The sequence below is a fragment of the Bubalus bubalis genome, chromosome 6, assembly GCF_019923935.1.
Source record: "Bubalus bubalis isolate 160015118507 breed Murrah chromosome 6, NDDB_SH_1, whole genome shotgun sequence".
Taxonomy (NCBI): domain Eukaryota; kingdom Metazoa; phylum Chordata; class Mammalia; order Artiodactyla; family Bovidae; genus Bubalus; species Bubalus bubalis.
The window spans coordinates 109,444,808-109,470,649 of NC_059162.1; the positions used below are offsets into that span (position 1 = coordinate 109,444,808).

Genomic DNA, 25,842 nt, shown 5'->3' on the forward strand with positions numbered 1-25,842 from the left:
TCTCTTTGGAAGACCATGTAGAAATGAATTTATATTAGTAAAATATATATATGATGTAACACCACTGTATAAATTTTAGCTGCTAACTATAAAACAGGCAAGATCAATGGTCAACTAAATAAACTACATGAAGTTACTAAGTTTCAACTCTAGAACAACACATGAAACAGGCTAGCCCCACATCTACAAATTTACAAAGAAATAAAATATTCTGCTATCATTTCAGAAAAATAAAGAAGTCACTATATTAAAATATGTTCAAAGAATGGCTCCAGTCCTGAAGTGTCAATGTTTTGGGAATAAATTTCCTATTTTAAACAGTATGATAGGAGCATTTTTCTATGAGAGTACCTCTTTATGCCTTCAGCTAGTAAGGGAAAGTATCAACAAAAAATTAGCTAGTATTAATTCCATTACTTGGTATTTCTTTCATTGAAACACTACCTAAGATGTTATGACAATGAATTTAATGTAACGTTTTAAAATTAATCCGTATTTTTACTGGTGATGTTACATGAACAGATTTAAATCTTAAAAAATTTCCATGAAAGTTTGTTATATTCATGCATTTTACAGTTAAGTTGTTCCAAATGCTAATTAACTCACCTTTTATCTCTTTGGTGAATTTTACCCGATGAGAATCAGTCAGAGGTCTTGGCTGCTCATCAATATTATGAATATCAAGAACTTCACACATGAACTGAATTACAGGTTGTGCTTTGTAGAAGGCAGTGGCAGAAACTAAGAAGAAAAACACAAAGGGTACAAATTAATGTTTCTTTAAAAAAACTCAAATCTAAGGCTCCATGATAACTAATTATAGAGTTAAAATTACCCTCTTACGTATACCTATATATCAATACATATAAAAATATTTCCAAAATTAAGCAGTTTCAACTTGACCTGTCTGACTACAAGACAAGCACAACAACAGAGAAACCTAATATTACAGTTTTTATAATCTCTTTCACCATGGGTATCTGAATCATTCCATTCCCTATTACATGTACAGAGCAGTGTTCTGGCTATGAGACAAGGCTTATAAAGGGACAAAGAAGGCCAGAGTGCCTCAGAAGACAAGGTTAGGTATTATTTCTTAAACAAAGCCTTGCATGCCACCCCAGATTGCTTATCTGTTCTAAGGAGAGCTTTCCCTGTCTTGTACAGATTTGAGAAGACAATGGTATTAAATGTTACTAGAGCTAATCCAAGCTACAGGTAGTAACAATATCTGCCCAATGTTATCTAGCTACAATCAGCAGTCTTTGAGGAGCCAACTAGTATGACTTCTTAATCCTGGATTTTGGAACTAGAAGAGAGCTTGACCAATAGTTAGTAGATCACCATCATTCATTTCTTAAATACTTATGGGCTGCTATTATGTGCTAAAAGATACTAGGGGTACAGTGAAAAGTAAAACCAAAACAGACAGTAGGCTGAAAAGTGAAAAGTGCTAGTCTCTCCGTTGTTTCCGACTCCTTGAGATCCCATGGACTGTAGCCCATCAGGCTCCTCTGTCCATGGAATTCTGCAGACAAGAATACTGGAGTAGGTTGCCATTCTCTTCTCCAGGGGATCTCCCCAGCCCAGGGATTGAACCCAGGTCTCCTGCACTGCAGGCAGATTCTTGACCACCTGAGTCAACATGCTATCATATTATTTCCCTACCTAAAAGACATGTCCACAGTGGTACCCTTTCTCTTATTCTCCTTGGTTTAGGTTTAAATGTCTTCCACAAAATGTCCCTCATCTCTGGAAGGATATTTAACAAGGCTTGAAGTAGTTGGGTAGTGAGACTATTGTGGATATTTTTTACTTTTCTTTAAATCTTTTTAATAGTTAGCATATATTACATTTTCCTTTATTTCAATATATATACATATATATAAACAATATATATATATTATTTCAATAATATATGAATGAAGTCTCAGCATAAAAAATTTAAACAACATAGATATAAACAGTAAAGACTTTTAGTCTCCAAGTATCTTTAAGAAGTAACCATTATTAGTAACTAACATTTAACTACTACATGTACTAATTATGGACATGGACCTACTACATGTCCCTAACAATAGATAGCTAGGTTGGTTTTGTACTTCCATATCTTGTTCTTTTAATATACACTTAAGAGATAAAAATAGAGATATAACTTTTAAAAACATGAGATCAGATAATAAATGTGTTATGACTTGCTTTATTGTTTTATTATTTTAAAACTAACAATGTCTTAGAGATCTTTCCATGTCAATAATTTCTTTTTAATGGCTTCATATTATTCTGTAGTTTGGGTGCATGGTAATTAAGTGAATATATATGAATATATATCGCATTCTTCTCTTAATGAAAAAGAACACAAATGATAAAACATTAGAAACACTATTTTGAGCTTTGATTTCTTTTTCTCATTATGTATCTTAGAGACAGATCTTATATGTACTAATATGGAATTATATCATTCCTTTTCACATTGCAGGATATCTCACTACCTGGATTTACTACATGTCCCTAATGACGGATAGTTATGTTGGTTTTGTATTTCCACCCAAATAAACTTTAGAAATACCTTTACAATTTCAAGCTAACTAAAAAAAGAGAGACTGATAAGACTATTTCAGCATTCTGGGTATCTTATTTAAATCTTATACATTAAAAAACTGTATACCTACATTCTTCTATTAAAAATGTGTGAATACTGTTGCACATTAAAATGAGGCTGGCAGGAAATATATCAAATAAACATATACTGCTTCTGTGTTAAATAAAAAAGAATAAGTGGATAAAGGAAAATAAATATATGGTCATTAACATGCTTATTTTGTCTTTCCTTTAATCCTACAGGTAAACTTTCTTCACTGGATTATTATAATACTAGCACTCACAATTAATTCATCTTATCTCACAGAGCTGAAACTACTAAACAAATATTATCCTGTTTAACAGTCTATTAATTTTCCTTAGTGTTTACACTTTTAATCATTTTACTATTTACCATCTTCCCTACAGCAATGTAGGCATTTGAGGTGACGGAAAGTTCTTACACAAGATGGGATAAAATCGGTGAGTACAGCTGAATTAGGCACGAGTTTCAAAGAGCAAGGATCTGTCTCTCTATCCCTAACATTTTATAAACCTACATATACATGCATTTTTTCCCTCATTCCCTTTCACAAATCAACTCAGTTTAACTGAACAAGTAATATTTACATTTAATATTTTAAAAACCTATTAACAAAATATATGACATTAAAACACTAAGGGGAATAAATGTACAATCATTTCTATAGATAATTGCTCTGAAAAAAGCATCAGATAAAATTCAGCACCATAACTAAAACTTTCACAGTACCAGGACTAGAAAGGAGCTTCCTTAATTTGATAAAAGTTATTCACCAAAATCTATGGTAAATTCAACTTAAGTTAACAGAAAGTGCTAGCTGGCATAGGAATGCAAGTTAAGAGAAATAAAAGATAAAAGGATTGGAAAGGAAGAAACAAAATTATTATTCTTTACAGTATGATTGTTGAGAGATAAAACCCTCTAATCTATAGATAAATTATAGAATAAGAGAGTTCAGTAAATCTGCTAGATTTAAGGTCAACAGATAAAAATAAATTATATTCTTAAATACTAGCAATCAACTTAAAATGTAATTTAAAAAAGGATACCACTTAAAAAAAAAGATACCGCTTAACATCACAACAAGAAGTGTAGACACTTGGGATGAAACCTAAACAAAAGATGTAGAAGACTTACTGAAATAATAGGTGTCTTTACTACTATAGAAGATCTAAATATTAATAAATGGAGCAATATACCTTATTAGTATAAATTATTTATAAATTAATCTGTAAATTCAAAGCAATTTCAATCAAATGCCAATAAGATATAACCCTCTTAACCTCTGGAATTTAAGAAGCTGATACTAAAATTAACATGAAAGAGAAATGAAACCAGAACAGCTAAGAGAGTTTCTAAGAATAAGGTCTGCTCTAACATTCATCAAGATTTGTTATAATCCTATTCAAGCCAAGAGACTGTGGGGACAAACACAGAGACCAGCAGAATATCCTTCAAAGTCTACTTTTTACAGTATACGAAACAAATTCCTATTTAGAGAACTGAACATGAAAAGAAAAACAGACATTTAAAGGAAAATATAGAACATCTTTATGATCTTTAAAGCAGGAAAGAATTTCTTAAGATACAAAAATGATAAAAAAAAAAGGTACCATAAACAAAGCTAAAAAAAAACAACAGGCAAATGGATATGTATAATACATACAACAAATGATTACTATCCAGAGTATGTCATGAGTGCCTATAAATCAAGCTTAAAACAGTAACAGTGCCAAAAGACACATGGCTAGGTATTTCACAGAAGAGAAAACCTAAATGTCAAAAAACAATTTTTCACTATTTTATTTGTAATAAAGGAAATACATATAAAAACTCTATTGAGCTATCACTTTATACCAATCAAAATGGGCCAAAAACATTACAATGGATAATACAAGCTGACAATAAGCCAAAGGAAGAATGAAGAATGAAAATTCTCATACAGTATGTAGGAATATAAACTGATATAGTCAGGAGCAAACGGTAATTTATAGTAAGTTTGAAGATGGGCGTAATTTCCAACTCAACAACTACACTCTACTGGAATATATGCTCTATGAAAATCCCGTTATCTGTGGAGGGCAACATGAATAAGAATGCTTACTGTAGCACAGTTTATAACGATAAAAAGAATGGACACAACCTAAATAACCATCAGTCAGATGGATACATTTGTACTCCATTCATATAAACAAAATAAATGAGCAGGTGCTAGAATGCAGATAAATAAAATTGAGAAATAAAAAACGAGAGGAATTTGTACAAAATGAGATACTACCAACTACTTAGATTGCTAGTATCTAGATATGTATAATACACAACTTAGGCAAAAATTATTCTCATTAAGGTTTTGTGACACTTTATAACTCACTTATTGATAATCCATAAAAAATTGTTTTACTGTTGGAAATGTATCCTTTAAAAAAAAATTTTTTTTTAATTTATTTGGCTGCTCCAGGTCTTAGTTGTGGCATGCAGGTTCTTTTTTTTTTTTTTGCTGTTGCAACATGTGCGATGCAGCTCTCTGAGCAGGGATTGAGCCCATGCCCTCTGCATTGGGAGCTCGGAGTCTTAGAAACTGGACCACCAGAAAGTCCCTATCCTTATTTTTTAAATTAGGTTTATTTTCTTCTTTTCATGGGTAGCAGCATTAGAATAAAGAGAAAAAAAATAAGCTTGGAAATGAAACAGATTTTAATTCTAGATCCAGACTTACTAATAATCATTTTTCAGAATTTCCATTCATTCATATGGAAAATTAGCAAAACACCCATTACTTACAGCATTAGTGTGACGATTCAATGTAAGATACCTACTTGTGCCCAGAACATGGCAGAAACTCATCAGAACTCTTTTTCTCATTTTTTGAAGGATTGTCTACTCATGTCTTTTGCGCTCTGATTTATTGAGGTTTTAATTTTAGACAAAATCATTCTGTCAATGTAAACTGACTCCTTGAAGGAGCTGAATGGGAGAATGTTCTTTGAAGAAGTGATCAGGTTTCTTTAGTTTGCACTTTACTGTGTCAGAACTGAAATTTTCTGTTAGGATGCAGCTAAAATACAGATGTGAAAAAATAATAAATGTTTACCATATTTAAGGTAATAAGGGCCACATGTTCCAAATTAGTCCAAGTCCAAATGAAGAGTGTAAAATAAAGCAGTAAATAATGTTGGATACAGGTAAAAACATAACTACAATTATACTTCAACCTCCTGAGAGGTTATGTGCCTCAATTTTATACGTTTACTTTCATGGCTCTGAAAGTATAAGAACAGAAATTAAGGTCACTTATTATACAATGCCTTTTTATGGTAATAGTGAGCAATTTAGATACCATGTTAGACATCTCTGCATGTCTATCATTAACTAGCAAAGTATCACTGACACAGTACTCAGGAGATATTGATAAATCAAAGGGTTGGGGTCTTTTTCTGTTTTTAATAAAAAATATATTTACTAAAGGGTCACTAAAAGGTCACTAAATGATAAAGTGAATACAAATATTCACATAACCAACACTCATATCAAGAACTAAATATTGGTAGTATTCTGGAAACTGCTTCCCTATCCCCTTCCCAACCTTAACTTACACTTCAACCCTCAAATCCTGGTTCTTATGGTAATCACTTTTTTTTCTTTTCAGAATTACAACATAAGTACAGATCAATAAGGACAATTTATTTTTTCCAGTTCTTCAATTTTATCTAACTGGAAACATAAAACATACAATCTTTTTGAGACTTGCTAAACATTGTTTCTAACTCATTTAAACTAATTATAACTATTTTCTTCATTTCCATTGCTTTGCCTAACACTCCACTGAAGAAATACACAGTTTATCCACTTTAATGTTGGTAGACAGTGGATAGAACTTTGTGCTTTCACTGCCAGGGGCCCAAGTTCAACCCCTGGCCAGCAACGAAGATCCCACAAGGTGTCCTGCGGCAAAAACCAAACAAACAAAACTCTGATTATTAATGGTGGTGGACTATTTATGCTGGCACTTTCCTTTGGTTATTAGAATAATGTTATGAATATTCTTATAGATGGCCTTTTTGATATATGTACACATGTATATTTCTCTAACAGAAAAGGTGGTATCTCAGTAGAATTGCTGAGTCTAAAGAAAGCTGAGCATCGAAGAACTGATGCTTTTGAACTGCGGTATTAGAGAGGACTATTCAGAGTCCCTTGGACTGCAAGGAGATCAAACCAGTCAATCCTCAAGGAAATCAGTTCTAAATAGTCATTGGAAGGACGGATGCTGAAGCTGAAGCTCCAATCCTTCGGCCACCTTATGTGAAGAACTGACTCATTAGAAAAGACCCTGACTGGGAAAGACTGGGAAAGACTGAAGGCAGGAGGAGAAGGGGACAAGAGAGGATGAGATGGTTGGATGGCATCACTGAATCAATGGACAGCAAGCTCTGCGAGGTGGTGATGGACAGGGAAGCCTGGTGTGCTGCAGTCCAAGGGGATCACAAAGAGTTGGACATGATTGAGCGACGGAACTGAACTAAGGATGTGTATCTCTAACTTTCCTGGATAATGCTAAAATCTTCCAAAGTGGTTTTAACAACTAACTCTCTCACAAGCAGAGTTTAAGAGTTTAATGTTAGCCTTTCTGGGGATGTGACATCTCATTTAAAAAAACTATTTGAGGTATAACTTACATACAATAAAATGCATTTTAACTGTACAGCTCAATGATTTTGACAAACATACACCTCAACGCTATTTGTTGTTGTTGTCCAGTTGTTCAGTCGTGTCCCACTCTTTCTGACCCCATGGACTGCAGCATGCCAGGACTCCCTGTCCTTAACCATCTCTTGGAGCTTGCTCAAACTCATGTCCATCGAGTCAGTGATGCCATCCAACCATCTCATCCTCTATGCTATTATCACTCCAATTAAGACAAAATATGTCATCACCCCCGAAAGTACTTTCCTGCCCCTCTTTAATCAGCTTCCATCACATCTGCTGCAGGCAACCACTGATCTGATTCCTTTCATAATAAATTTGTTCCAGAATTTCACATAAATGGAATAATATGGTATACATTATTTCATTTAGCTTTTTTGCACATCTTTCTTGAGATTCATCCATACCTTTTTATAAATTAGTTAGTTTTTTTAAACTGCTGGATAGTATTTCATCGTGCAAATAAATCACAATTTGTTTCTCAGTTTACTTGTTGCTGGGCATATGGGTTGTTTCCAGATCCTAGTTATTATGAACATGTACAAACCTTTGTACGGACCTATTTTTTTCATTTCTCTTGGGGAAAGACCTAAGAATAATTAGGACATATGGCAAGAAAATATTTAAATTTTTTAAAATCTGCCAAAATATTTTTCAAAGTGGTTGTACTGTTTTATACTCCTACCATTTCTAATTGTTCCATATTCTTGCCAACACTTAGCATTGCTGGGTTTTTTACTTTAGCAAATCTAGCAAGTGTGAAGTGATATCTCATTGTGGTTTTTATCTGCATTTTCCAGATGACCAATGATGTTTAATATCTTCTCAGGTGCTACTGACCATTCCCATGATCTGTTGTGCAGTGTATATTTTTGACCACTGTTAAAAATAGTTTGAGTTATGCAAGTTTTTCATAAATTCTAGACACAAACCTTTTGTTCAGGATATATTATGCAAATATTTGAAACTTTTTCAAATTTCAGTAGCTTGCCTTTTCATCTTAACAGTGTTCTTAAGAGATGGTTTCACTTAGATTAGGTTTCCAACATACAAAGAAATCTTTGCTTACTCCAAGGGCATGAATATTTTTCCTCTTTTCTTAGAAGTTTCTCAGTTTTAATGTTTATTTTTTGTACAAATACCCAACTGTTATAGTATCACTGAGAAGACTATTCTTTCCCCATTGAATTTTGGCCCCTCTGTCAAATATCAATCAACCACATAAGTGTTTATAGCTATTCTAATTACTTTTTAGCTTTTTGGCTAAGATCAAGTGTAGTATCTGTAGCCATTTCGTAACTTGATTTATATGTCCATCTTTAACCTCAGTATCGCAGTTTTGCTTACTGCAGCTTTATAGCATGTCTTGAAATCAGGGATTATAAATCCTCCAACTCTGTTCTTCTTCAAAATGGTTTTAACTGTTCTAGATTCTCTGCATTTTCAAATAAATCTTAAAATCAGCTTGTCAATTTATATTTTTTTTAAAAAGTGAGATTTTTGGTGAGATTCTGGGATTGTGTTGAGTTTACAGATCAATTTGGGAATAATGAGTATCCTAACTATTTCAGTCTTCTGTGCCAAGAACATGGTCTGCGTGTGTGCTAAGTCACTTCAGTCGTGTCCGACTCTTTGTGATCTCATGAACTGCAAGCTGCCAGGTTCCTCTGTTCATGGGATTTTTCAAGCAAGAATACTGGAGTGGGTTGCCATGGCCTTCTCCAGGGGATCTTCCTATCCCAGGGATCGAACCTGAGTCTCCTGCACTGTAGGCAGATTCTTTATCATCTGAGCCACCAGGGACATGGTATCTCTATCTTCCTTATTTTTCTCAGGAATGTTTTATAGGCTTTCAGTGTATAGGATCTGTGTACACATCTCTTTTAAAATCTATTTCTAGTGCTCACTTTGGTACTACATGTACTAAAACTGGAATGATACAGAGATTAGCATGGCCCCTGTGCAAAGATGAAAAAAAAAATCTATTCCTAAATATTTCAAAAATATTATTATGAATGAATGGTACATGTGTTTTTCATTTTTTCCAACTGCTGAATGCCAGTATTATTTATTATACTGCTGGTATTATTATGCAACTCGTGTCTTGTGATCTGGCTAAATGCATCTATTAATTCTAGTAGGATTTTTTGGGGGGAGATTTCTTAGGATGTTTTTATGTAGACAATTATGTCTTTTGCAAACAGCGATAGTTGTATTACTTCCTTTACTTCCTTTACAATATTACACATTCCTTTTCCTTGGACCACCAGCACACTGCTGGATAGAAGTGAGAGTAAGCATCCTCCTCTTACTCTTCATCTTAGGGCAAAGTCGTTCACTCTTTCTGACACTGAGTATGATGATGCCTGCCTGCTTTTCTAGATTCTTTGACCAGGTTGGAGAAGTTTCCTTTTACTGCTAGTGTGTTACAAATTTTTATCATGATAACATTAAAGTGTGTCAAATGATTCTTCTGTCTGTTGAGAAGATTACACTGTTTTGGTCAGGTGTCAGATTCAGAGGAATACGAGCCTCATAAAATTGAGTTGAAACGCCTTTTTTCTTCTGTTTTCTCAAAGAATCTGTGTAAGATTGGTATCATTTTTTCTTAAATGTCAGATAAATTTTAGCAACAAAATCAACTGGGACTGGAGTTTTCTTTGTTAGAAAGGATTATGAATTCAATTTCCTTAACAGATACCAGACTATTCCAGTTTTCTTTGAGCTAACTTTTTAACATTGTGTTTAAGTTATCAAATTAACTGGTATAAAACTGTCCCCAACATTCCCTTATCAACCTTTCGGTTCTGAAAGATCTTTAATGATAAACCCTTCTTTAATTTTTGACACTAGAAATCTGTTTGTTTTTTTCTTTTTTTTTGATTAGCCTTCCTAGGAGTTTAAAATTTTTATTAACTTTTTAAAAAGAATCAACTTTTGGTTTCATTCATTTTCTATACTGTTTGTTTTCTATTTAATTAACTTTTGCTCGGAGTTTTATTTCTTACTTTCTATTTGAGTTTAATTTTTTCTTCTAGTTGAAGATAGAAACTTCATACGGTAGTCTGCCTCCAACATGGTCCCTAATAAGTCTTGCCTCATGGGATTTTGCACCTTTGTGTAAGTCTCTCCTACACTGAATATAACTGGTTTATGTAACTAATAAGACATTACAAAACTGGCAGAATATAGCTTTCAATACTAGGCCTAAATGTCATTACAGCGTCTGCCTTGCTCTCTCATGGATTGCTTGCTCCAAAGAAGCCAGCCACAATATCATGAGGACACTTAACCAACCCTGCCTCTTGAGAGGTCCAGGTGGCAAGAAACTAGGTCTCTAGCACAAACTTACTAATTGAGTTTTACAAATAATAAAACAAGACTTACTCATCCATTTAAACATTCAAGTATCTACTACATCAGGGACTCCTTTGTGGGTTGGAATTTAAAGATACCAGACAATGCCTCTCCATTTTAAGAATAGATTCTGGTCAAGCAACTCAGTTCATTCCTTCCCCAAACTCCACTAAAACTCTGGTAAGGAATTAAAGAGAAAAAAAAAAAAGAAAGCATAAACCTAGAAGGAAGGGAGGATCGAAAATAGAAAATGTACCATTTTAGAAGATGAAAAACAAGTAGACAAGCTTTAACTGACAGAGCAGATAGAATTCTCAAAAGGTGTGAGAAATGGCAGTATCAGGTACCTCTGAAACTGGTGATAAAAGAATGGAGGTGGTGCAGATAAATAAAGACAAAAGCTGTTTGAGAAGCAGGTAGAGTCCTAGATTCCTGTCTAGCTCCATTCACATTGTGGAACAACTGCCTCATCTTTATCCTGGCATAATCTGTAAACATATTCTCTGATAAAAGTAAAAGACTTTTTGGAGGGATGATGTCAGGCATAGCTGAGGGCACAAGACTGTACCCAAAACAAATAATTAAGTGACCATAAATATTAATTCCTGAATGCAGACACTCCCCAAGCCAAAATCCCCAACTTGGCTTCCAGAATGCAGGTAACAAGACTATTACCCTTCAGGCAGGAGTCTGGAAGTCTCATCTCTGGGTAATTGACCAGCTAAGAGAAAAGACCTAACTAAGGTCACTAACATTATAGGTTCCCTAGGATTGGCCCAATTAAACCACTCTATGATAAAGCTCAAAGTCAACTAGTCCCACTAATGAATTCAAAGCATCGAGTCAATGTTTTAGATTCCCACTGCATCATGAATGAATAATCAAGGACACCATATACTTGAAGGAAGCTTCTGAAATGGAGGACAGTGATCAAAACAAACAAACAAACAAAACAGAATTTGGAGGAAGATAAGCATGTGCAAGAAAAAGAAAACTCTAAGATAAATTATCTTCAGTGAGCACAGAGAGGATACTACCATATGTGAAACAAGAATAGTATGCTATTATAAAATAACATTCAAGAAATAAAAAAGAATGATTAGAAATTAAAAGCATAATAGCAAAAATGAAAAAGTGAAGAGGTTTAGAGGATAAAGGTAAGTAAATTTTCGAGAAAGCAAAGTAATATAAGGGAAACAAAACTTCACCAAAGCTATTTAAAAAGTTGGAACATCACTGTTAAATTTATGAAGGAAAAATTATTTCCAACATAGAAACCCAGCTAAACTTTCATTTAGGTTTTTTGATTCATTTTCCAATGTGTAAAGCATCAAAAATTTTTGCTTCCTGTGTACCCTTTTCTCATGAAACTTCTAAATATTAAAAAATGAGGGGTAGGGAGAGAAATGGATACAGAGAATGAGGTTTGATCCCAAGGCGACAGCTGTGCATCAAATATGAAGAACAAACTCAATTAGCCTGAAGCAGTGTGGATCAAGAAGCACATCTGTTGGAAACTGTCACTGAAATTCCTGCTCGAAAATACTCTCTTTCTAATGTGAGGTTAGACTAAATAAAGCCTGAAACAGGTATCTTTAGTTGGCTGAGTTTGATCAGTGTTGATAAACCTGCTGCTTGCTTGTTTCACCCTAAAGAAAGGTTCTGCTTTGTTCTGCTTCTGAAGACTAATTTGAATACTATAAAAATCAAACTGTTGACTTTCACTTTCACTGAGGGATCTTATACCTGAACTTAAGACAATCATACGAAGCAAGTGACACTAATATTGTGATTAATAAATTATTTATTGGAAATCTGTTTTCCTTGCAAGAAGGCATATTCAGTGTGAACTTCTGATTTAAGCAGAATAAATTATAGTTATCAAATTCTGCTTATATATTCTATTTTCTTCTAGCAGCAAAACAGTGAATATTCCTTAGAAAGCTACATTTTACTGAAAAGCACAAAGAAGCAAATAAAGTATATAAAAATAAAAAAACATTTCTCAACTCAGATGTCCTGGGTCAGAGATTTGTCCTGTCAGGAAACTTGCTTCTTAAAGGATACAGGAAAAAGCTGTGAATATTAAGAGCATAAGCTTTGGAAACAGAAAAGTTAACCTCTATCACTTAAATGTAAATAAATGACTGTGCCTCTACACTTAATAGTTTACATTACATATAAAGTAATATAAATATAAAATACAAACTATGTGATCTTTAGAGGGAGAAAGTCACTTTAGAGAGAGAAAATTTAGAGACTGTGTTTCTAAACTTCAGTTGGGTGTATCACCTAACTTATACAACGGTGATGAAGTTCAGATGAGATACAGTTGTCTCTTGGTTCCTACAGAAGATTGGTTCTGGAACTCCCTTTGTACATCAAAAAGCAGTGGAAGTTCAAGTCCCTTATACAAAATGATGCATTACAGTCAGCTCTCGGACTCCATGGTACCCAGGTAATGAGGGCTAACTGTAATTAATGTAAAATGTTTAGCATTCTATCTGTGACAGGTATCTTCAGGGAGATACAACTAGTAACTATCAGATTCTTTTTTTTTTGGCTGTACTGTGACTTGTAGGCTCTTAGTTCCCTGACCAGAGATTGAAACCGTGCCCTTGGCAGTGAAAGCATGGAATCCTAACCACTGGACTGCCAGGGAATTCCCTATAGTTACTCTGGTACTCTTAAAATGCATACTTAGAAAAACGAAATGCAAATTGCAACTGAGTCTGGCCTAACATAAAAAAGTATACTGTATTTCACTGACTCTAAAAGCCCAATTATGGTAAGGTACATCAGTATTGTATTTGCCAAATTTTCCAATTAAATTGTGACAAACCATCCACTGCAAGACATCTCCCAATTTCAGAGATGATGAAATGTGAAAAAAGGGAAAATGTGAAATGTGAAAAGCACCAGTACATATAGATTGGTAAAATTCATTAAATTTAGTCATATAGTTGAGAGTTAAGATACTATATACCATGAAAACAATCATTCTGAAAACAAGATGAAGTCACACAATTAGAATTAAATTGCTTGCTTTCTTAAAGTACTCTTCCATGTTTACCATCACCACAAATTTTACCTAAGCTCCCATCTGTTACTTCCTCAGAGAAAAGTTCCTTCAACACTGAGACTAGAATGGATTCCTCTGTTGCACAGTCCCACTGTATTTATTACTTCTCCGTAACACTCATCATATATTGCTCAATAAAATAATCTTCTCCAGTTGACCTCAAGTTCAATAAAGACTATTTTGTTCAGTAAAATATACCAAGTGCAAAGGTTGCAAAATCATACAAATGAGAAAGGAAATATAAGCAAGTACGGTGGTCAGTGCAATACTTTCCCTCATTATTTTTCACAGCACCAGTACATATTATTGACAGTTTAAAATAAACCCATTTAAAATTTTAGGCTTTATTTCATTTCATTAAGATAAGAGAGAACTTTAAGAAAAATCCATGTTGATATATGTATATTTGGTTCATTCATTTAACTTACATATAATAGTATATACCACAATATGACAGTATTCATGTACTCATTCCAATATTTGCTTATTCTATTATTCACAGGAATCAGGATGTTTCTAATTTTCTGCTACAGCAAAAAATATCTCAGTATGCAAGACACCTCTATGGTATATTAAGGGTTTTAAGATATGTTCAATTTCATTTTCACTTCATCTTTTCTAGATATTGAAAACTGCTCTCCAAAGTTGTATCAAATCATACTCCTATAAACAGTGCACAAGATATTCCCTTACACTTTATCCTCACCAACATCTGTTAAAATTTTATAAATCTGATAGGTGTCAAATGGTACTGATCTCACTTGCATTTTCCTGACTAATAATGAATTTGAGAATTTTATTTTCATGGGTTTATTGACCATTTGTGTTTCCTCTTTTGTAAATTAGCTATTTTTTTTTTTAAACTGATCTCCCTGTAAAGTTTTTGGTTATATATGCTGTAAATACTGTCTTAGCATTTTAACTTTGTTTATGATTCATCTGTAACAAATAAGTTTTAAATTTTGTGCAGCCAAGCTTATCAGTATTTTCTTGAAAGAATTTTATAGCTTTGCTTTTCAAATTTTAGATTATAACCTACCTAGAAATAAATCTGGGATATGATATGAGATGGGTTTAATTATTTTTTTCTTACAGTTAACAACTGTATAAATACCATTTATTAAATATTTTACTCTTTCCTCAGTGATCCAAAATGCAAACTTAATATTAAATTACATTGATTCTTCACAGTCACTTATTTTTCCATATAAATTTTAATACTGACTTTTCAAGTTTCACTATATGCCCTATTGGGATTTTACTTAAAATTCATTTACAGATTAATTTTTGGAGAACTGACACCTTATCAAACAGAGTCTTCTCAATAAGCTTAACGTATTTCATTCATTCAGATTTTTGCTTATATCTTTCAATAAATTTTTTTTACTTTAGAGACCTCTCAGAAATTTTTCATTCCTGTGTACCCTCTTTTTGACCCAAACTCCTGATGTCATCACATTGACAAAAGCCTAGCTGAGACATCATTTACTCCTACAAATATTTTCCTAACTTTCCAGATTCAATTAGACACTCCTCCTCCATGTTCTTAGTTTTCTTTATTCATTCTTTGCTTAGTATGCCCAAAAGTTGTGTCAGGCACAGAGGTTATATATATACCTACAGTCCCTAGCTTCCCAGAGCTTTCATTCTAACAGGAGACAAAGAATAATAAACACATTCAAGGTGACACATGGTATTACTGGGGAAGTATACTGTGCTATAAAGAATACTTGAGAGAAATATGTAACTCTTGGGGGATGGTTGGATGCGGGGGAGATGGCTGGATGGGGGGGAGAAGGTGTCAGTTACTGCTTTTCAAAGAAGTAACATGTAGACTGAAACCTGTAAGAAGAACAGAAGTTAGCAAACACAATAGTGACTAAATAACATAGTACTGACATCCCTGTCTTACTGTTGATTTTATTGGAAGAGCTCCACTGCTTAACTGTGAAATCATCTATTCTCTGAATATGTTTCCTCCCTTGACACAACTTCTTGGCTCTAATACTGCCTACAATAATCATTAATTGCTCTCTGGTTCTTCTTTCTTCCTTAAATGCTAGTATTCTCCATGGCGCTCTCCTTTTCATTTCTTTTTTCAATCTAAATATTATTTCTAAAGGAAATTTTCCATTTTCAGAGTTTCAAATATGCATTTATGTACTAAGGACTCCCAAAACTTTTACCTTTACTCACTCCACTACAGATTTTCACATCTGCATTTCCAACTACATACTAGATGACTCTCTGTATGTTCCACAGAATCCTCAAGTGTTAGACATATTAACATTTGATCTTTTTATACATGGTATAAACTGCCAACTAACCAGTGAAAGCAGATCTCCCTCCCATATTCAGAATCATCATTCATAATGATATGAATGAGTCAGTATTCTGAATGTATGTTGGTGAGTATGCTCTTCTTGAAAGACAGTTTATAAAATAAATGCAGTTACTAAAGGTTTGGGAATATGAAAGTTGTTTCAAAGACTCAATAATCAAAAAATTTTTTTATTATTATTATATTTTTAATCATAGAATTTTATAGGCCAGATACGAGTTTATTTTTAAAATTTTAAATATATAAATATTGCTAGGCTACTAGTTGCCATTCAATCAAACACAAATCTAGATATTGTGGTGAAGGTATTTTACAGATATAATTAAATTCCATGATCAGTTGACTTTAAGTAAAGGAGATTATCCTGGATAATGTGGGTGGACCTCATTCAGTTAGTTGAAAGGCCTTAAAAATGGGGCTGAGGTGTCCCTAAGAGAGAAAAGAAATTCCGTTTATGGACAGAGCTTCAGTCCACACCCATTCGTTCTAGCCTGCCCTTCCTGATAGCCTATCCTAAGGACTTCAGACTTGACTAGGTTGCCCCTACAACTGTGTAAACCCAATCTCTCTCTATATATTTTCTTATATGCAAAAACCAATTCCTTCAAAAACCTAGTTAACCTTCTGGTCTATTCATTTCCAATCAGTTCCATGTACCAGCGACTACACCCAAACTTATTTCCTGGACATGGTTTTTAAACCTATTTTTTCAACTTAATCTTGTAATATGTTCCTTCCTCTCCATCCCACATTAGACCATCACCATCTCTTACCTGAACTAGTGATTGAAAAAGCCTCCTAACTGGCTTCTCAGATTAGTTTTTTTCTCCTCTATCTATTCTCCACACTGCTGCCAGAGGTCTCTTTCTGGAAAACAAATATGATCATGTCACTATCCTTCTTTAAAATTTTTGAAGTCTTCCTACGTACAGGATAGAGGTAAATTTGTTTTCTATTTCATTAATTTTTTTTAAACTCTTATTTTCTTCTATTTTTCTTTGCATTTAATTATGTTATTTTTCTAACTTATTAAGATGAATATATAGGTCATTGTTGCTTTTCTCCCTTTCTAATAGGCATTTAAGGTTTTAAATTCTAAGAATTGCTTTAGCTAATCATACCAATTCTGGTATGTACTATTTTCATTACCCTTTAGTTTAAAATATTTAAAATTTTCTTCGACCAATGAGTTATTTAGAAATTTCTGTAATATCCAAAGCAGAAGTTTGTAAGTTCCAATAGGAAAATAGCAGCAGTTTATTTCCAAAATTTCCCACTTTCCCCCTAGAACTCAGTACAGAGCAACAAAGATAATCTGAAAAGAGAGAGAGAGAAAAGAAAAGAGAAGAAACCCTGTATCTTCAATGAACCCAGGAGACAATTAAAACCTGAAAGTGCCAAATTGTAAATATGGCCCCAAATACTTGGGAACCTCTGCAAAGGGGAAAGTCATGAAAGATGAAAGAAAGTCTAGTGGGGCAACAGCAGCAAATTTTTACTCCAGAAAGAGAGGGTCTTATCCTACATGGGAACTGCAATGTTTAGTACTGAAACTGAATGGGGGAATCTCAGAAGGAAGTAGAGCAAGGAGTGTAGAAAGTGTCATCAGAGTCACCTGAGGGTGAACTAGAAGTGACAGGTCTCAGATAGGACTCCCTTTTAAAACCAAGGCATGCATTGTCCCTCTGTAATTTCAAACTTGAAGAAAAGTTAAATGAATAGTACAATGAACTACCGTATACCCTTCACAGATTCTCTAACTGTTAACATTTGAGCACGTACTTTAAAAGGCAAGAGCTGAATTCCTCAGTAGCAGAAAATCCTTAAACATATATTACTGACAGGCAAAGGAGATGTGGCTTTATTCTGAAGAAAGAATCCATCAGAACAGAAGAGAATATAGGTCTTGAGCAGAGAAACCTGGAAAACAGCCTTGCTCATAATGTCCTGTCCCACCTCCTTCTCCCACTCCAGTCTCTTCTAACAGGTGGTTTGAGAAAACTTATCTCATTCAAATACGAGTAACAAAAGTGGCAAGTATCCATACAAAAATACCATTTAAAAAATGTAAAAAAGCAGCACAACATCCCGGACAAAGAAAACTCAACAGAATATACCACTGCAAAATAGATAAAACTATAACACTACTTTTCAATATGAATCTGAAATTTCTTAATGCAGCTATGAAGAAAGATCTCAGAGCAGAAATTTAAGAACTCAGGGAAAGACAAACAGGTAAGAGGAGAAAATGAAACAAGCACTGCAGAACTCATGAAAGAAATGGAAGAAAAAGACTTTTTAAATTAAAAAAATGAAGACAAAACTACAATGAGCAAATGGTAAAAATTATACCATAAAAGAAACAGTAAAGAACAAGCAGGATAGAATTTTTTAAAAAGAAAATAAAATGACAGATTAAAAAGAAAAGATAAAAGAGTTGAACCTACATCCTCAAAGGGGATCCCATGTTTTAAATAAAACGGACTCAAAACAGTCAACATTGAGGGAAAAAATCTAGCAAAATAATTGTAAAAAATATTTTCAGCAACCAGAAAAAAAAAGAAGGTACTTATAAGGGACAAGAAAACCAGCTGACATCCTAATTCTCTACTGAAAATTCAATGTCAGAAGACAGTGGGAAAGTATCTATAAGAAACTCAAGAAAGTATGATTCAGATAAGCCATAATGGAAAAGAATATTAAAAAAAAAGAATGTATATACGTCTATAGCTGAGTAATTATGCTGTGCAATAGAGATTGGCACAATTTATGTATCAACTATACTTCAATAAAAAAGTAGAATTTAAAAAAAAAGTGTGATTCAATTATTTTATGTCTAACCAAGCAGTTCCCTTTAGGAATAGGCTATATAGACAAATGGTTTTCAATATGCAAAAAACTCAGTTCTTACTCATATGAGCCCTTCCTGAAGTAACTTGAGGACAAACTGCAACCAAGAGATGACAGGAAAAATTTCAGCAAAAGGACTTGCAATTAGCACCAATACATATAACTGTAGATTTAAGATGAAAACAAATGGACATACAGGTGACAGAATGGAGTGTAACTGTTACATGCTCAAAACCCATGGGAATAACAGTATATACAAATACATGAAAAACAGAACAATCATAAAAAGTAGAATAAACTTACCGATGGCACACTTTACAGTAACAGAGTCAAAGATGAGAGTCAAGTAGTAAAAATTTAAGTAAAATCATAACGAACAATAAAATAATGCTATATTGGCTAAAACTAGTTAATAAAGGAGAGGAGGGGAAGGAAGAGAATAAAGTTAATATAAAAGTTACTTATTAAGGAAAGCAAAAGATACTGCTTTAAAGAGGAGAAAGATGAGTATTAAATAAAAGTATGAAGGTAACCACTGATGGGGTCCTAATAACAGAACTAGCATTTAAAAAGCAAAGAAAACAGACCACATGGATTGTAATCCTTCTGTTAGATAATGTAGACTTTTCACCAAAAAGTACAAAAAAAAGTCACTTTATCATTGTAAAGGTATAGATTACAACAAAGAATAAAGATAGGTATACATATGCTCCTAATACTATGGTAGCGACATTAAGAAAGTGGAAGTATAAAAAGAAATAGAAACACAATTCAGTTCAGTTCAGTTCAGTCGCTCAGTTGTGTCTGACTCTTTGCGACCCCGTGAATTGCAGCACGCCAGGCCTCCCTGTCCATCACCATCTCCTGGAGTTCATGCAAACTCACGTCCATCAAGTCAGTGATGCCATCCAGCCATCTCATCCTCTGTCGTCCCCTTCTCCTCCTGCCCCCAATCCTTCCCAGCATCAGAGTCTTTTCCAATGAGTCAACTCTTCGCATGAAGTGGCCAAAGTACTGGAGTTTCAGCTTTAGCATCATTCCTTCCAAAGAAATCCCAAGGCTGATCTCCTTCAGAATGGACTGGTTGGATCTCCTTGCAGTCCAAGGGACTCTCAAGAGTCTTCTCCAACACCACAGTTCAAAAGCATCAATTCTTTGCCGCTCAGCTTTCTTCACAGTCGAACTCTCACATCCATACATGACCACTGGAAAAACCATAGCCTTGACTAGATGGACCTTTGTTGGCAAAGTAATGTCTCTGCTTTTCAGTACACTATCTAGGTTGGTCATAACTTTCCTTCCAAGGAGTAAGCGTCTTTTAATTTCATGGCTGCAATCACCATCTGCAGTGATTTGGGAGCCCAAAAAAATAAAGTCTGACACTGTTTCCACTGTTTCCCCATCTATTTCCCATGAAGTCATGGGACCAGATGCCATGATCTGCGTTTTCTGAATGTTGAGTTTTAAGCCAACTTTTTCACTCTCCTCTTTCACTTTCATCAAGAGGCTTTTTAGTTCCTCTTCACCTTCTGCCATAAGGGTGGTGTCATCTGCATATCTGAGGTTATTGATATTTCTCCCGGCAATCTTGATTCCAGCTTGTGCTTCTTCCAGCCCAGCGTTTCTCATGATGTACTCTGCATATAAGTTAAATAAGCAATATACAGCCTTGACGTACTCCTTTTCCTATGTGGAACCACTCTGTTGTTCCATCAAACACAATAGGAAGTTTAAATTTATTTCTCCCATCTGACACAAGTAAACAGAAATAAACAAGGAAATAGATGATGTAAACAACATAATCAAAACTGAAGAGCTAAAGGATATTCATTTAACTCTATCCTAAAAAATGATTGTACTTATTCTAAAAGAGCTATTGAACTTTCATTTCATAAATTCTGAATATGTTAGGTTACTAAAAAAAAAAAAAAAACCTCAATAAATTCTAAAAACAGAAATACAAACCACATTCTCTGATAAACAACACAATGAAACTAGAAATTTACAACACAATCTGAAAATAAAAAGATCTTCAATCTGAAAATTTAAAAAGTCTCTCAAACAACACTGGGTTTAATAGGGGAAATACAAATGAAATCTGTGGTGTTTTGAGAAAATAATATAATCCTGTGGGATGCTAGTTCCTTGACCAGGGACAGGACAAAACCCAGACCCTCAGCATGAAAGCATGGAGTTCTAACCACTGAACTGCTAGGGAATTTCCAAAATAATCATTTTAACTTCTTTTTTTAATGAGAAAAATGAAATTAACTGAGTTACGCCTATAGTTCAAAAAGTTAGGAAAGGGACTTCCCTGGCAGTCCGGTGGTAAAGAATCCACCTTCCAATGCAGGGGATGCTAGTTCGATCCCTGGTCTGAGAACTAAGATCCCACAGGCCAAGAGGCAAATAAGCCACACATGGCAACCAGAGAGGCCTGCTGAGACGGCGACGGAGCCAGCGCACTCTAGAGCCCACATGCCACACCAGAGAAAGCTGGCGGGCCACAAGAAGACCTAGTGTAGCAGAGAAAAAAAGGAAAAACAACTAAATCAACTGAAGAAAAGTAGAGGAAAAAATTTATTAAGCTAAAAAAGAAATTAAGGAGTCAGAAGACAAAGCCAGAGAGCTAAGAAAAACTTTCAAAACCTCTTTGGTGGAGGCAGGTAGCAGAGTGAGGAGCAGAAAACAGGCTGATTAAAGTACTACCTCTCCTAATTAAGAGTAAAAAGGACAAAGCACAAAGATTAAAAAGAATCAATGGGGATAAACCATAGAAATAGATAAAATTTTAAAAAAAGAGAGACTACTTAGTAAAGATATAGATAAAATATATAATTTTCTAATAAGATATAACATAGCAAAACTGAATACAGAGAGCCTAAACAGACTGACTTTCACAAAATAAATGAAAGCTTTAAAAGAACTATTCACTGAACAAAATGAAACAAACCAGGCTACAAAATTTTACATGGGAATTTCATGAAATCTTATAAGAGCTGATAATTTTAACACTATTTTAAAACTGTTGTACATTTTAGAGCACAGGCAACTTCCAAATTTTTTGTGAAATTAAACATTAATACCAAAACTTGAAAAAGACTGCATAAAAAAAGAGAAGATTGCAGATCAGATCAATCTTGCTTTTTTTTTTGCAACTTGATTAAAAAGGTAAAGTGTTAAAAAACAGAATTCAGCACCACATTAAAAGAATCTAGAAACACAAATTTAGTTCAGTGTTTTTTAAAAAGAGGAGAAAACAGCATATAAAGAATTCCTCAGATACTAAAAAGACACCTGACAAAAAACATACATTATTGATTGAAAGTACTCAATAAAAGAGAAACCAACAGAGGCTTCTAAGCATATACATACATACATGCACACATCAGACTTAATGCAGAAACACTGAAGCATTTCTTCTAAAGTAAGGAATACAAAGGGGATGCCCACTACTCTCTAACAGTTAACTGTTCTAATTAGTCAATATAACCTGATAAAAAATATTAGAGGTGTAAAAATCCAAAGAGGTAAAACTATCACTATTGCAGAAAAAATGATTATAAGCTAGAAACTGCTAAGAAATAACTTGAAAAGTTAATGGAATTCAGTAAGGCAGAGAGAAAAAAGTTACTATATAGAAATTAAAAGACTTCATGTATATAAACAATAACTAGTTGGAATATAAGTTCATTTAATAAGAAAAAAAGAGAAAGAGAAAATATCCAGGAATGATGATAATATGAAACGGCAAATTTTATGTGAAAGTGGTAGTCACTCAGTCGTGTCCAACTCTTTGCGACCCTGCGGACTATAGCCCGCCAGGCTCCTTTGTCTACAGAATTCTCCAGGCAAGAATGGAGTGGGTCACCATTCCCTTCTCCAGGGAATCTTGTCAACCTACGGATTGAACCCAGGTCTCCCGTATTGCAGGCAGGCTCTTTTCTGTCTGAGCCACTAGGGAAGGAAAACTTTAAAACACTCCAGAAGGAAAAAAAAGTAATCCTGAACAAATGGAAAGGCATAGCAGTTTCTTGGGCAGACTGAAGTGTTTAAGACCCAGTAACTTAATTTAAAAATATAATGGAGTCACAGTAAAAGTAATAGCTCATCCTCCCACACCCACTAGATCTGACAAGGTGTTTCTAAAGCTTATACAATGATATACATAAGAACAGCCTAGAAATCTTAGAAGAGAAAAATGACACAAGCCCTGCTGCTGCTGCTAAGTCGCTTCAGTTGTGTCCGACTCTGTGCGACCCCATAGACGGCAGCCAACCAGGCTCCCCTGTCCCTGGGATTCTCATGGCAAGAACACTGGAGTAGGTTGCCATTTCCTTCTCCAATGCATAAGAGTGAAAAGTGAAAGTGAAGTCGCTCGGTCGTGTCCGACTCTCAGCGACCCCATGGACTGTAGCCCACCAGGCTCCTCCATCCATGGGATTTTCCAGCCAAGAGTACTGAAGTGGGGTGCCATTGCCTTCTCCGGACACAAGCCCTAGTTGATATTAAAAGTTACAAAAGAAAGAATCAACTGAGACACACACCTGTCACCAAAAGAAAAATTTCGACAGGATAAAAAACAAAAATAATAACAAAGATCAAAAGACAAATAACAACCCAGGGATAACATCTGCAATTCATACCACAGAGGACTAATTTCCTTGATTTAGAAAGCTCTCGCAGTAAATAAGACCAATAATCCAACAGAAAAAAATGAGCAAAGGACATAAAGAATTAATTTTTTAAAAAAGAAATAAGGTGACCCATACATATGAGAAAGGATGGCCAAATGCAAAATGGTACATATGAAACTATTTCTTCCAAATTTGATTGACAAAAATCTAGAGTTTAACACATCTAGTGGCAAAGGTACAGGGAAACAGGTAGCCTCATTTACTGATGCAAAATGTTTACAATCTCATTGGAGGGCAATCTAGCAATAACAATCAAAATTAAAAACACATCTGCCTTTGACCCATCAATCTCATCTCTTGGAATCTATCTTAAAAATACAAATATATGAATCATGTTCTAAAATGGAAAAAAAATAAAACATCCCTAGTATACACCTAAATGAAAATGAAATGCTGGTTGCTCAGTTGTGTCCGACTCTGCGATCCCATGGAATGTAGACCTCCAGGTTCCTCTGTCCATGGGATTTTCCAGGTAAGAATACTGGAGTGGGTTCCCATGCCCTTCTCCAGGGGATCTTCTTGATCCAGGGATCGAATCCTGGTCTCCTGCATTGCAGGCAAATTTTTTACCATCTGAGTCACCAGGGAAGCAGTCAGTATACACCTAAAGATGACTTTAAAAAAATATCTTCTCAATACCTCTTTACAATGGTAGATGCAGCTGAAAATGATGATGAGACTATGCACTGATCTGGAAAGATCCAGGGATCCTTGAAGGAATGGCTGATGCCAGGTACAGAGGAAGAAATATAGGGTGAATCTGGAACATTCTGCTGTGCCAAAACGCAAGAAAGCTATCAAAGACAATGAATTACCAACAAGACAATGCACTTTTCCATATAGGAATTCCATCTAATGCAAAAGGAATATCAGAATAAGAAAAAATTCTAATTGGTAATCCGCACTGAAATAAATGATTCAGGTGACAATGGTCAATGAATGGAATATCAGTAACTGAAAGATTGATTGGGAAATATACAATGGAGAGCTCTGGCATACTGATCTCTGAACATACTGATCAATGTTAGTTATCACTGAAGTTGGGTCTACTATATACTGGGTGCCTCCTAACACAATACATGATGGAGCACTTATGAATCAGATGTGAATCAAGCTTCCAGGACCAACTTCCATTTCCAGGGAATGTAGAAGATAAAGGAACAAGGGAATGACACTACAAGAAAACAAAAGATAAATCCAGATTTTTGGATATTCTAGAGGAAAAGTGAAAGTTTCTGCAACAAGTCAATGACATAAAATAGGAAAAAACAAAACAAAAGGAAAGGAAATGGGACTACTACATTTTTAAAAGGCAAAGTAGCCAAATGTGATGTGTGCATTTTGCTTGAATCCTGATTTGAACCAACTAACTACAGAAAGATACCTTTGAGACTATCAGGGAAATGTGATGTGTGCATTTTGCTTGAATCCTGATTTGAACCAACTAACTACAGAAAGATACCTTTGAGACAACAAGTCAATGACATAAAATAGGAAAAAACAAAACAAAAGGAAAGGAAATGGGACTACTACATTTTTAAAAGGCAAAGTAGCCAAATGTGATGTGTGCATTTTGCTTGAATCCTGATTTGAACCAACTAACTACAGAAAGATACCTTTGAGACAGGGAATTAGAAGCTACAAAAAAATGATCAAATTCTCTTAGATACGACGGTGGCACTGTGAGTGTGTAGGAAAACATCCATATTTTCAGAGGTGCATACTGTAGTAGGGACAAAATAACATGCTGTTTGGGATTTGGTTTAAAATTACTACAGTAGAGGAAGAAATGTATATAGTTTAAGCAAAGGTAGAAAAATCTGGGCAATGTGAATAATGGATACACAGATAGCAGTTTATCATACTATTCTCACTACTTCTATATGCACTTAAAAATATTCTTAAAAGAAAAACAAACCTAAAAATGAGAATGCAACTAGTACAACATTAAACATCAGTGGCAGGCATAACCTACAGGTCACCAAGACCAGCAGTCTTCTTCTCTTCCTTTAAAATATGTATTTCACAATGAAATACTGGCTTATCTAGTTAAGGACAAAAATGAGTTATAATAAATGGCTCAGGTGATCATGTCACGGCTTTTATATTTGTTTACTTCATGTTTAATTGCATTCCAGGAAAAATTCTGTATAAATGTTTTCTAAATGAAATGTAATAAAAAATAAAG

General features: G+C 34.4%; 1 protein-coding gene, 1 long non-coding RNA gene and 1 pseudogene across 6 annotated transcripts in view; 1 reads left to right on the forward strand and 2 right to left on the reverse strand.

Moving 5' to 3' along the window:
* AGO3 (argonaute RISC catalytic component 3) overlaps positions 1-25,842 on the reverse strand; it is a 135,093-nt gene that overhangs the window by 53,654 nt on the left and 55,597 nt on the right. For all 5 annotated transcript variants that reach the window (XM_044945262.2, XM_044945263.2, XM_006077598.4 and 2 more), the window contains one exon: positions 607-741. In XM_044945262.2, coding sequence (XP_044801197.2) covers positions 607-741 — 135 coding nt within the window. The remainder of the gene's footprint in view (positions 1-606; positions 742-25,842) is intronic.
* LOC112585835 lies at positions 9,227-9,325 on the forward strand (annotated as a pseudogene).
* On the reverse strand, positions 14,099-19,828 carry LOC123334172. The gene is made up of 2 exons (XR_006551998.2): positions 16,881-19,828; positions 14,099-16,536 (listed from the first exon to the last, which is right to left on the reverse strand). It is a non-coding gene; the product is annotated as an uncharacterized LOC123334172 (long non-coding RNA).